General features: G+C 39.2%; 3 protein-coding genes across 3 annotated transcripts in view; 2 read left to right on the top strand and 1 right to left on the bottom strand.

The window, feature by feature from the left end:
* The window catches only part of kremen1 (kringle containing transmembrane protein 1), a 51,375-nt gene extending 47,864 nt beyond the window's left edge, over positions 1–3,511 (top strand). Inside the window, 2 exon segments of the mRNA XM_056746176.1 lie at positions 471–555; positions 928–3,511. Of these exon segments, the coding sequence (XP_056602154.1) occupies positions 471–555; positions 928–1,084 (242 nt within the window). The 3' untranslated portion in view covers positions 1,085–3,511.
* Positions 3,512–5,831: 2,320 nt separating this feature from the next.
* Positions 5,832–8,776, top strand: coq5 (coenzyme Q5, methyltransferase). Its single transcript, XM_056746175.1, has 7 exons — positions 5,832–6,066; positions 6,282–6,431; positions 6,530–6,751; positions 6,823–6,929; positions 7,046–7,134; positions 7,224–7,335; positions 7,505–8,776. Exons 1-7 carry the CDS (start codon positions 5,865–5,867, stop codon positions 7,604–7,606), a joined length of 984 nt encoding a protein of 327 aa, XP_056602153.1. The 5' UTR covers positions 5,832–5,864; the 3' UTR covers positions 7,607–8,776.
* A 410-nt stretch (positions 8,777–9,186) lies between these two features.
* The window catches only part of znrf3 (zinc and ring finger 3), a 65,927-nt gene continuing 60,971 nt past the window's right edge, over positions 9,187–14,142 (bottom strand). The window contains exons 7-8 of the mRNA XM_056747060.1: positions 13,163–13,265; positions 9,187–13,070 (exon numbers count right to left, since the gene is read on the bottom strand). Coding sequence (XP_056603038.1) covers positions 11,428–13,070; positions 13,163–13,265 — 1,746 coding nt within the window. The 3' untranslated portion in view covers positions 9,187–11,427. The remainder of the gene's footprint in view (positions 13,071–13,162; positions 13,266–14,142) is intronic.

The raw sequence follows: 14,142 nt of genomic DNA on the forward strand, positions 1-14,142 counted from the left end.
ACAGAAGTAATCATATAGTTTTGGGATTGTATCAATCATTTGATAAAGTATTCAAGTTTAAGTCTAATAGGCCTACCTATAAGTTCACTAGTATGTAGCCACTAGTATGTAGTACTTAATAAGCTTACTAACACTTACTATACTATAAGAATACTAGAATAATCCGAGAAACACAATTTCACGAAACAAATCATTAATTGGAAATGTTAATATTTTATTATGATATCTTAGTAATATTTCTATTTCCATCCATCCATTTTCTACCGCTTTATCCGAACTACCTCGGGTCACGGGGAGCCTGCGCCTATCTCAGGAGTCTAATATTTCTATTTATAATATAAAATAGCATACAAGGCATTTATCTTCATTGTTAGTTTTTGTTCTAATGTCACAACATTCGTCAACTCCTCATGTCTGTATAAGGAGTCTGTATTAGTTTGACTGTCAATAATAAACTCTTTGTTTTACAGTGTGGACCATTTATGCATTGGCTGCCCTGTTAACGCTAACAGTCATAGCCATGATAGCTAAGCTGCTACTGCATCTTACCGTAAAGTAAGTTAACAAATTACAAAACAACTTATTTATTTTTGGAAGTGTATACTTTTACATTAGATTTTGGGATAAAAAGTATAAAAGCAAATGTGCAGCTGCTAATGCTAGCTTATCTCACTTTGAAAAAGAATAACGTAATAGCACCTCAACAGTACGACGGATTAGACATGATTTGCGGTTTTATCCGCGTGTGGATTGATTTATTAACCCCGTTTTAATGTTAAGGGATGTTCGCTGCAAATTTTGCATGCGATTTGTTTTTTACAAGATGGAATTGTAGCGTGCATAAAAGCTGCATTTTAATACACTTGATTTAACCTCCCAACCTTTCCTTGTTTTTTTTATCTTCGCCTATTTTTCTTTGATTCTCAGATCTTCGTCCATCCCGTCAATCAGCGGTTCGGATTCGTGCGCGCAGAGCACCACATCTGAACCTTGGATCATCTTCTACAGGCCTTCAACCATCTCTCTGTTTAAGAAGAAACTCAAGAACCACCACGGAGACCTCAGCCCTCTCGTGGGAAACTAACCTCAATCACCATTACGGCTGCTACGTACTAGCTCCATGTAATGAATGCACACACTGTACGCAATGCTGGTCTATGGGAGCTTACGGTCCCTGACTAACCTAAAATAACCACCGCAATGCCCGGTCAAAAGGTTGATGGATTGTTCGCAAGGAACTTGGCCGAAACATAGCTAAAACGGACTGCTCAGACTGAGCTTTTTGCCGATGCGCTGACTCCCAATTTGCATCTCAGCCAATCACGCATTGCGTGACAGGTGCACACTTAAACCGACTGATTTGATTAGCAAAGGAATGAGATGTTGGTTTCTGTTGCCATGGTAGAGCAACAAATCAACAACGTAACTTTTGGGTGTTTCGCAGCGTTTCACAGACCCCTGATAAGCATCTCAAATAAAGGCTGAGACTCCCCTCGGACCACACTGAAAGACAAAACCACATCCATAGCCAATAAAGTGCCACTGTGCCCAACCAGCCCCTCTGGAGGAGAGATACGATCCCCTTCCATACGCATTTTAACCTCTTATGTAGGTCATCTCTTGTTAAGGAGGACAGAACTCCTTTAACCAGGGTAAAAGAGCTGCTCGTACCACCAGAGGATTGATGTCACAAACATTTTTTGGACAAAGGGATTTTTACTTTGAGGTTTAAAAATAAGGTCCAGAGAGAGATGCAGCGTAGACGGACGTCTGAGCACCAAAGCCTGCATATCGCTATAAGTTCAAATGGGGCTCTAGTTAAGAAATCCTGGTAGACCTCAACTAATATCTTTTGGTATTTATGCTGTGGGTCGGGTTTTGATCTTTCTGCCTTTAAGTGCCTTTAGGACTGAGAAAAACCTTTTTTGTGTCTCTTCTACGCTGTCAATATGTCTGAATGATGCAAACAAGCATTGATCCTTCAGTGCTTTGAATTGCAAAAGAGAATAAGCACTGGGGATTTTCACTAGATAAATGTAGTCCTGTGGGTGTCATTTGACCACATTATTCCAGTCAGGTTGAGCAAGAGACGCATTGTGACGAACGTTGTGTAATTCTGTGTGGGAACGATCGAGCGTCATTTCATTTTTCTCTCCAACAAAGACAGCGCTGAAATTCTTCCGAAACAATTTGCTCTTTCTCCCCGTTTAGCTTACAGAGTTTTGAAGCACTTCTCCCGTCGGCCAAAAGTCAAGCGGATCGCTTCAGTGCCAGTGTGAGTCCGTTCTTACAAAGTGCAGGGTGGCATTCAGTTAAAAGCACCTGCGCGGGCATCAGTCACAGGTCAAGATGTGGGTTGACATTAGGACTTCTTACAAAAGAACTGTTTCGACAGTTTTTACTCAATGTGCTCATTGTTACTTTAATTTTAGAGATGTTGTGAAAGCCCTTATTTTAATGTCCGGTGGGGTTCGGTCTGTAACTAAACAGACAGAAAATGTACGATTGACAATAAAAACATGTTGTGGGTATGCCATTATTACTGCACTTGCCAACTAAACAAGTTAGAGGGACAGTGCACCAAAAATGAAAATTATGTTTCAAACACGTATGCTGTTAACCCCAAAATAGTCCGTATGTCCTCAGACCAAAAATGAATATTTCCATTCAAGAATGACACAAAATATAATTTTCGTTTTTGAGTGAAATGTTTCTTAAATCACAAATTACAGAATCACCACATTATGCACTTTAACCTATTACTGAAGTACTTATCTGTACTTATTGTGTAATGTTTTATAAGCAACCCAAAGCATTTTTTTAAGTTTGTACAAAGATTATATTTCAACATATCCCACTTGCATCTTCAAAAAAACTAAATTGTGAAATACTGTGTAAAAAAACCTGTATTAAGACCTCAGTTGATCAAGCCGCACACCCAACGTGTCGTGTTCTTCCTGAATCCAAGTGCGTTTGGCTGACCTGATGCTGTATTTGGGTTGCGTTCTCATATGCACTCTGTGTTAATTACTGCATACATACTTCATAACCAAAGTTCTGCAGAGCCCAGGGCTGCCCATGCATAGTAATGTCACAATTCGCAGTGGGAGAGAGAGAGACGGGCTGTCATAGCAGAGAGACAAACCTAAAGTGACATGAGAAATCTAACAAGGTCAACTATGTCTGGAAAGACTGGTGAATAATACACAATCCAGGCATCCTTAAATATAGCAAGCCCTGAATGCTTAAGCACTTTTTGCAGTGGAAAAAAGTGTCAAAGCTATTTGTGGTTTATCGGAACGTATTTCCTGCAGAGAAACCGAGACAATTTTGTGGTGAGAATACTTCCAGGGATAATAAAAAGATGTTGTTTTCATGGAATTGTAAATAAAATTGTGAGAATTTTTATTTATAACATAAATTATTGTTACTTTGGATGTAAAATGGGATATATTCTATCTTTTGTATAAGTACCTTTGTAGTTTTTATTTAATATGTTCCGAGTGCAAAAAAATAAAAATGCATGTTTCTAATGCTGGTCGTGTCTGCTTTGTTTTCAATAAATTGTACCTATTGCTATTTTTAATCACGAAAACAAGGAATGATTTTAGAGAGAGAGCGAGAATTTACAATGCTAATGAGATCCTTCAGGACACTCCACATGTGCTTGCGAGATGACCATAGTTTCAGCAGCATTTCATTGAACAGATATGACAAAGGAGGAAATATGCAAACAAACATGCATTTGAGATCTATGTAGACCTCCACAAAACATCTGCTGAGGACTTTAAAAGAAAAAAAATCCTCTTTTTTCTGTTGCTGTACAGCTTATCAGATAAAATGACTACCAGACACAGAATGGATGCACAAACAAAGCCTGTGCTACAGGCCCCATGTGTAAGCCATTTTCCCACTGTGTGTTTTTGTATGTGTGGAGGCCTATACTGCCCACCTGCAGATGTTCATGGAATGCGAGGTGAACACATCTACCTATGTTGATCTAATATTAAGTCAGACCAGTGTGATAACTAAGAGCATGTCAAGAATATGCTTTCTAAGTAAATGAATGAATCTATAAAATTCACAATAATTTGTCTGAGTACTTCATAAACCCAATGAGCCTATGCTCATTAAATAACCACAAATGACCGAATCCACCCATAAAGAACAACAAGCAGTTTTTACATTTATGCATTTGGCAGACGCATTTATCCAAAGCGACTTTCATTGCATTGTATTATACATTTGTCTGACTATGTGCAAGCCCCTGTGATCGAACCCATGACCTTGGCATTGCTGGTGTCATGCTCTAACCCCTGAGCTGAATGAAAAAATATATTTTTCATTCATATACGACGTTTAGTGTGAAGCGCTGCTTTCGTTGGCGCATATGACTATTAATCCTACAGTGACACCTAGTGGTAGGTTGCTAACGGCACATTTGTCATGTATGTATTAGAAAAAGTTGAAACATTTGGGTTTTCTCTCTCTGTTATAAGAAACTAGTAGAATGCGATTTATTCCCTGGGGAATTTACAGAACACAGAATAACACATCACAGAAAAAAGGTGAAAAAAGACAATCAAATGTGAACAGTTGACATAAAACATCATGCAGTGCTTTATAAAAATGTATACCTGGGGGCTGTTGAATGCCTCAATCTGATTGGTTGACAAACGTACCATGGGTAACTTTAAGTAAATCTACACCTATAGTTCCACATCACCAAGTTTAAATAACAGAAAGTCTATAGTGTTGCCTACAGGCCATCACCTCGAACAGCACCATGCGCTTGATCTGACGTTTATAATGTCAAACTTAACTGCTTATGGAAACGCGTGCGCGGTTTCGTTTCAATAAACAAAGCATCTCAAAAACAATATAAAAATACTGAAATCGAATAAATAAAATAACTAAATAGAACTCAACAAGAATGATTAAACACTGATAGACATTAAACATTTGGACAATGTCATGTGGTGCGGTAACCGGTACAAGCTGAATGAATCCGGTCCATTCAATTATTCGTCGTTAATTATTAATTACAGAAAATATAGAAACATATAAGTGATGAAATAAGGTTTATTAAATATAGTCACACGTGAACATACGGCTATACATGGATATTTCCGTTTGTTGTTACGTGAGCTTGAACCAGAGGAGCGTAAGTGACATCTAATCGACTTTACATAAGAGCCCGAACAAATATACCATAGTTTGATGTGAATACGTTTTTTGTTTGCAGTCTTCTATAATAAATATGTTACACAATGATGACAGTCTAGCCTACTTATTGAACAGTATTTAATAATTTGTTCAAAAGAATAAATATGTCTCATGCACCAATAATGCTTTTCGGCACCAACGTTTTAGCCATTTTGAATCATCTGCTATCCACCAGCTTCTCTCTACAATACAGCGATGCCCTTCTGGCACCAACTGGTTTAGTGGCATATGTTCAGTGATAAATCTCGTTTCTAATGAATAACTTCAAATTGATTAAGATTTTATTTGTGTTATTTTGGTAGTAGAAAGAGTTCATCGAGGGCTTTCATTTGATATATTAAACGGTGGTTAACCGAATACAACATGACAAACTCTATTAAAATTTACATTTATGCATTTGTCACACGTTTTTATTCAAAGCGACATTTCATTATCCTATACATGTTTACATAGGTATGAATATATTTACACTATATTTACTGAACACAGTGTTTCATATTATATGTGTACGTGCCGAGGTATATTTGGCAATACAAGATTAATAATACATTACTTCAAACGTTAACGTTGTTGCAAAAGAACTACAACTCGTCGCGAGTTTATGACGCGGTGCTTTCGTAACTGAACTCGAGCTCAACATGGCGGCTTCCGTCAAGACACTTGCCCTTAGAACTCTATGTGCATCTACGCGAAATATTCAGCATGTTTCAAGAGGTCGAGTCAAACATTCATGTTGTCCCGCTTGGGTGACAGTACGTCGCGGCTACAGCGATGGGACAGAAGGGAAAAACACGCACTTTGGTTTCGAAACTGTGCCAGAGGAGGAGAAAGCAGAGAGAGGTGAGTTGAAATACATTAGTTTATGTTGCCATTCTTGCAGTATGGTCAAGATCAAGACCACAGAAATAAACATTGTTTTAATGAAGACTAGAATGATCATTTTGTGTATTTTGGTGATCGTTCCTAGTTACAGATTTTGAGCTGTTTAAGTAAACTTATGCTAAAAATGTGAAGTCATGCCATTGCCATCTCTTTTATTTCCCTCCTGTTGTCAGTCTATAAGGTGTTTGAAAGTGTGGCGGAAAAGTATGACGTAATGAATGATGCCATGAGTTTAGGAATACACCGCCTCTGGAAAGACACGCTCTTGCACGTCATGAACCCTCAACCTGGACTGCGTCTACTGGACACAGCTGGTGGCACTGGTACATCGCAACTTTGTTTGGGCTCTTCACACAGATCTCTTTATAAGGAAACATACTTATTTGAGCTTTTCTTTCTCAAAATCTGTATTGTGTACCAGGTGACATCTCCTTCCGCTTCCTGGAATACACAAGATCGATGCATGAACGGCAACAGCGTCAGAAAGCACGGTCCAGTCAAACGCCATCGTGGAGAGACATCGCTGATAATTATGCATCTAACCAGACAGATCTTCCGCAGTCCCGGGCGGTCGTGTGTGACATCAACAAAGAAATGCTTAAAGTTGGTAAACAGAGGGCAGAGAAAGCGGGAATCAGTACAGGTACAGTCATCTTAAACTAAAGACACCCATCATGACACCAAATTCACAAGGCTTGTCAAAATTGTTTGCAGGTCTTTCGTGGGTCGTGGGTGACGCAGAAGAACTCCCGTTCGATGATGACCAGTTTGACATATACACTATTGCATTTGGCATCAGAAACGTCACTCACATAGAGCAAGTAAAGACCCTACATTACATTATCTATGAGCATGCCGTCTTTTTGTAGCTTTAAGATTTTGATGATTTATGTAGAGTTGTTTCAAACATGATGGGTGTGTTTTTTTCTGTTTGTAGGCGTTGCAGGAAGCTGTGCGCGTCCTTAAACCAGGCGGACGGTTCTTGTGTCTTGAATTCAGCAAAGTGTCTAACCCTGTGCTTGCAAGGTTGGGTTTATACTTCATTTATTTTTTTACAAACTGTTTTTATTAAATTTGTCCAAAAATATGTTGACCTGTTCAGTGGTCTTTTGCAGGCTGTATGATGCATATAGTTTTCAGATGATCCCTGTGTTGGGGGAAGTGATCGCAGGAGACTGGAAATCATATCAGTATCTGGTGGAAAGCATCCGGAAATTTCCAGACCAGGTAACACTGCAGGCATACTCTAAAACACTCTGCACAGACAATTCAGAAATCCAATGCAATTGTGGGCCAAAATGAAAAGTTGATATGTACCTTTTGTCTGAAATATCTTGATGTTCTTGAAATAATTGTAACCGTACTGTGAGATTGTAACAAAAAATGTGTTCCATAGGAAACCTTCAAGGAAATGATCGAGGATGCTGGCCTCTTTTGTGTCAAGTACTTCAACTTGACAGGAGGAGTTGTTTCTATTCATTCAGGGTTCAAGCTCTGAGTGTCACATCACCTGTGTGGTCGGGCACATAGTAGCCTTTAAGTAAACTCTGACAAGAGATTAAGGATTTTGGACATTTCAAAAGAGAGCATCTGATGAAACCGTATGGACGGTGTACAATCCAGTTTCATGTGATTGTTCTGTGCCTGTTTGGGGACACTTTTCACCATGTGATGTGGAAAAGAAAGCCATCGACATGTTCCTTAAAGTGTTGTGGGTTTGATTAAGAATGTGTTACTCAATAACAGCTTAATTTGTTGGACTGCAGTTCAAATGTGTTTTCATTTAAAGAAGCTGGACGGACGGTGTGTTTGATTTGTGGTACTGAAGCAGCACACATTGATTTAATAGGCTGAATTTGTCAATCCCATTACTGCAAGTTTAATGCTGATAATGAAAATTGAATTTACATTGAGCCATCGGTTCCCGATTTATCCCAAAGATGTCTTAGTTCCTACACTGTTATATCCTCGTATTGTATGTTTTCATGTAGACATACTGTGAATCTTTCTATGTACCTTTCTCTGGACACAGAAAAACTACAGCCACATGTGGCATACAAAATAAAGTAATATATTAATATGAAAAAAACCCTGCAAAATGTTCAACTTTGTGAAAACTTGTTTGATTGTGTTGTCCTACAAAGTGAATGAAAAATTGAAAAAAGAATCGCTTGTAGTGTGCGTGAAGTGATTTGCTTACCTTTGCATGTTTCGTTACCTTAGGGGTGGTTTCCTGGACAGGTTTTAAGTCGAGTCCCGGACTAACTGAAACGTTAGAAGTGGCTTGATGTAACCAATTTACACTGACATATGTGCTATTATCTGCTCATAACGTTAACAAAGGTACAGAATGATGAAATGCTTGTAAGTCAATTTTCCAAAAATAAGTCATTCTATAAATGCAGGTATATCACATGTCTGTGGCTCTGTTGTGTATGTCTTTAATATATTTTCATCATTTCATTCAGATAAAGCGTTATTCGCACATTTGTTAAAAATGACTTTGTTCAAAAGCTTCAAATCCACAAAAACCTTTCATTCAAGAATAGGGTACACATCTGTCCATCTGTTGCTCTAACTACATTCTGTTGGAGGTCATTTTTGTGAATACAAAGTTGTGCTTTCAAGTTGACTGCATAATAAAGACATTTAAGCTTTTATTGTAACCTTGTTTTACGCATTATTTTATGTATAAGGAATGGTTCATCCCCATCTTACATAATTTGCATAGAAATCTATTATCCCTTTCTCATTTGTCTGCTTTTCTCATGTATAATCAAGTGTGACATCTTTTAACCAAGTCAAGCAAGTGTGTTACTCGGAGGTTTGATTTTCAAAATAGCGTATTCCGTTGTCTTTTGTTCAACATGTAATGTTAAGCAACTATCAGAGGTGTCCTGTGTCCCTCAATGTATGGGGTATGACTTTTTTGATAAATATATCCAATATATACTTTTATTATACATTCTAAACCAGGTAACCTTGAGATTGGCTAAAAGATAATTTGAAAATAGTTCTTGGGCTATATTGCTTTAATAGTTTTAATATTGCCTACAGAAAAGTTGTGGTCAGATCTCTCTAAAGTTAACGCTCCCATGAAAACCAATGTAAATACTGATAGGGATTGATAGGTCACACACAGAATTACTCCAATTTAATATATTGTAGCTCGTAAAGCTAAGATCCACCCTGCAGAATCTGAAGTGTTTCACCTAAAATCAGCTATAAGTTAATGAATGGGAATGAATTCCTTTTTATAAGTTTACAATCAACCCACTTTTTTTGTTATAACAGTAGTCAATATGTCTTCAGATATTGTACCGTATCCAGCTTCTTAATGATTTCTTAACCCAGAACTGTGATATTCTACACCAGTACCCGTGACCTTACCTTTTGCTAAAAAACAAATATGTTTATCTTCATTTAGATTTTTTTTGTAAAGCAAAGCGCTTTCAATTATCGACGTATGAACCATGTATGCGGCCTTACCACAATTTATTTTTGTGTCAATAACATCTTTCTGAAGCATTGAAGCTTTAACTGTTATTTTTATGTATGCATCTTAATCTGTTTTTATTCATTTTTTACTTTTCTCTGTAAAGCACTTCCAATTATCTTTGTGTACTGTATGTAATGTAAACTTGCCTTGCATGTTTATGATAATGACAATTCCGCTTCACATGATAACAGCTGTTATGGATTTGGGAAAATGAAACACTCAAGTGTGTGCGTTTACTTTAATAAAACCATATATTTGTAAGCTCTTTGTACACTTTGTTACAAGACTGTACTAAAATTTTGAAATCAGTTTTTGGTCAGAGAATCTTTAATCGTCTCGTGTGCAATTACCATGTATTTACAACGTCTCTTATTAGTGATCTCAAAAATGAAAAAAAAATAAAACTCACAGACACTCTGAACATAAGACATGGCTTAAAGATAAATATATTAGTCAATAAATATTCAGAGAACATATTTCCATTTATGAAATGTGCTGCTATACAGATACAGAAATATACACAGATCAAGCTCTAACCTTTAACATCTGTAAAATGATAATGGAGAAAATAATTATATCTTTAAAAAAAAATAAAAAATATTAATTTTTGTACACATTTCTTTTATACAATCTTAAGTGCTACAAACAATACGAAATATTAAATAGTGACTCGAGTACCCAGAAAAAAATGCTATATTTGCAGTACATATCCCTATGCAAGGCAAGAGTAGATTCTCATGTTACGGCATGGTTTTAGTCTATGTATAAATAAAGTTATTTTAAAACGACCGCCTATGTAAGCTGTATGGGTAAATTTCATAGAAACAGTATAAAATACTCTGTATAAACAGAAAGGCATGATGATATGATGGTGTATATCTGTAAAAGCACAGGTGCAAGTACATCATTATGTATATTTCAACCCATGATACTGTGTGTGTATATATATATATATATATATACACCACTGCATTCCAATCTCTTGAAGTCATTATACTTTGGCGTCTTTGTGACAAACTGTTAGCTTGTATACATATCATATAAAAAACGACTAATATATGAACTTAGCAGTGGTCAAATACTAGAAGTCCTGTACCTTTAACACTCGAGTAGTCCGTGTCTAAATCTACCAGTGAACCCTGGAGACCAACTACATTTTGGTGTGAAGTACATACAGCTCAGTAGTCTCCACTAATAACAACTATATGGATTAAAAAAAGCTTTATGTCTTGGTCTGTTTCTGCACTAGAGAGAAAAAAGGCCCTGAGAAAAACACAGAGAGAGGGAGGTTAGGTTTTAACCTAGTTAAGCGTTCAATAAATGACCTTGGCACCAGTCGCCCGCTCCGTCCACGTTATCTTGAAATGTTTCATTTTGGTTTCATTTCCCCAAATGAAAACTTTAGTTGATTTCATACTGCTCACATGCATGCAATTTTAAAACATTAAAAAAGAGCATTCAAATCATGAATCTAAATTCGATAAAAAGTTAGTCATTTACATTTACAAATGTTTCCCTGGTCCTAGTCCAATCAGGAGAGAAGCTTCGCCCCCTCTGACTCACATTTCTGATGCTGTGTAGCGTGTGACAGAAAATAAAAAGAAATGTAGCTTTGTACTTTCACCTTTCGATACTTCTAAAACTGTCGTATTCTTTGCAGATTCTGAAGGCCACAGGAATGAACAAGATGAGCACTCTAAAAAAACACAATTGTAAAATCTAAATTTCAAACTCTTGTTGATCAGTACACTCCAGAGTTCTGACAACACAACCATTATATTTGAGTTTCAAGAGCCTGTTCCGTGCTTCAAGGCTTGCTATCAGAGTCCTGACCCATCGAAAGATGCTTTAACGCCCCCTTGTGTGTCAGGCATGCCATTGCACTGCGGGGAAAACAATGCTCTGGCCTCTACATCCTCTGGCTGCTGATAAATTTGTCCTCTACATTGTCCTGAGGTGTAAAATAAATCACAAGTCTCCTCAGAAGTCCGCTCCTCCCTCTCCAAGGAAAGTCTAGGAGGGAGAAGACTTGTTTGCGATTCTGGACCCAAGCCTAATTCACAGTCTGTATCCTCAGGAATTATGGGTATCCGCTGCGCGAGTTCGCAGCAGCCCTGTCCCATGCAGCCATCGCTGTCTGTCTGGCCGTACTGTACGTTAACCGAACAGTCTTCAGCGTAATGATTAGCGCTTCCACGGTGTACAGTCATTTCCGTGTAGAAGCAGCACGGCAATCCGTCGTAACCGACGTGATCTGGAGGAGGCAGCTGCTCGGTGCTAACGCTATAAAAGTTCTGCGGAGATCCGAGCGAAAGAGTTTGAGACTCTGCGCCCCATCTGCAATGTCCTTCCACGTCCTGTGCTTTACGTTCAAAGTTTATTTTAGGTGCCTCAAAGCAGCAGCTGCAAGCGACACCTTGCTCCCCGCAATGCTTTGCAGCCGCAGCGCTCTCCGAGGGCCCAGCTGAGGTAGTGCTAATTAGTTCCCTGGTTTCCACCGAAGAGTGGCCACTACAGCTGGGCTCCAGGCTGCAGTTGGATAGCTGGTCCCCGGAACCGTAAAACGCTCCTACGGGAGGTTGTAGACAGTCCGTCATCCCTGATACAGAGGCCGGCGAGTCTTCTGTTGCAGTAGCGGCCGAAAACACCGTCCCCGCCTCTCCGGCCGAGCCCCGCCAAGGACTCTTACTGCGGTACACGTACGGGTCGTAATCACTGCTAAGCGAGCTCCGGAACGTCGAACAGCTTCCGTACACGCCCTGGTTGCTGACCTCCGTGCAATCCAACATGGAGTCGCTGGAGGAGCAGTGGCACTGACCTGAGCTACTGCTGCTGTCGCTTCCAGGACAATCCGCGAGGTAACCACTGCAGACGGAGCGGTGCCCATGATAACAACTGAGTCCCGATGTGCTTCCCGAGTCTCCCTGGCGGGAAGAGGAAGCAGGTCCCATGTGCACCACGGTAGGATACAAGAGTCCGGGTTGGAAGGGTCGGTTGTGACCTTTGTGCAGTCCGTTAGTAGGCTGAACCTCAGGTTGAGGAAAGGTCAAACCCTGAAAGTAATAGTGCTGGTACATCGTCTCGTACTGCGAGAAGCAGGCAGCACGAGAAAAGTTACGTCCTTGAAATTTGGGCCTCTTAAAAGTTTGCGGGTAAGCAGGGGCGCGATGCTCCAGGCCGCAGTGGTGAGGGTTCAAACTGTGGTCCAGGTGGAGGGCGGGGTAACCTCGGATGAAGGAAGATTGGGAAGGATAAAGGTTCTGCTCAGGGTGCTGGTCCACTGTTAAAACAGTGATGGGGTTGCCGTGGGGATCCATAGTGGTACGTGTGGGGTAGGCAGTCACCTGTCCGGCTCTGTGCACCCTTCCTGGGTAATGAACGGGGAGGATGACTCGCTGCTGACGGCCGTGCACTGGGTTTCCTGGATCGAGACAAATAGCACCTGGATTTCCCTTTTTTTGTTCTGGTGAGGAAGCCAAAACACAGATTAGAAGTGAATATATCTTTGAATACAAAACAACTCAAATATTTTATCTTTTGGCTTTGGATACTCACCAATTATGTTGTGTCTGCAGTGTGGGCAGGTGTGATTCTGCAGAAGCCAAGGGTCCACACATTTCTTATGGAAGCGGTGTGCACAGGGGATCACCCTCAACTCCTGTGTAAGTGCAAGAAGGATGGAAATGTCAACAAATCAATCTCAAGATTTCTGAAGGCCTTACATATTGTAGGGACATTATGGAGCATCATATTATTTGCAGATGCTTGAATTGAATACTTGGAAAAACTTAGTTTTTAACATAAAAGTAACCCATCACCCATCAGCTACTCATTCAAGTGACGTATAGATAACTATATTACTCATTTGTGTGTCATTGTATGACTTCTTTTACAGAACATGAATGAAATGTTCTCTTTCTCTCTTTTAAAAATGTTAACTATATTCTCTTTGAAACTTTGGATCCTCTTCTTTTGCATATAAAATAACAAAAAATTGTTTGTGTCGCACAGAAAACATAAGGCTTGGGAAATTTTGACCGATTTGAGGAAAGTATCCCTTTAAGCATGTAATGTTTAAGCATGCATGTAAACTGTAGATGGCGCCATAGCCCACCAGTTCTTAGGGTGGTAAAAACAAACATACATGGAAATAACTGCACAATTTTAAAGTTTTTACTATAGATTATTGACCAGGAACAAATAAAAACGAATTTGCTTTCATTGGTTTGACCTGTGAGATAGACAGAAATAAAGTAATATTCTCAAACCATTCCCTGACTCAGAATGCTGAAGTTAACGGATCTCACCCACCAAAAGTCATTCTTGGTCCCCAAGCATGACTCAACCCCCCACCCTCCTTCCGCCCTGCTTTTGTTGCTTTTCTTCATCACAGAAAAAGCCTTTGATGCCATTGAGTCTTTTATATCTCCACTTCCTGTGAGCTTCCCAGACGCCTTGATTTCTTTGTGTGCCCCTTTTTTTAGCATGACACACAAACACAGAGGCGGATAAAAACCAGTGTTCATCTTTAAGTA

The sequence above is a fragment of the Triplophysa dalaica genome, chromosome 4, assembly GCF_015846415.1.
Source record: "Triplophysa dalaica isolate WHDGS20190420 chromosome 4, ASM1584641v1, whole genome shotgun sequence".
Taxonomy (NCBI): Eukaryota; Metazoa; Chordata; class Actinopteri; order Cypriniformes; family Nemacheilidae; genus Triplophysa; species Triplophysa dalaica.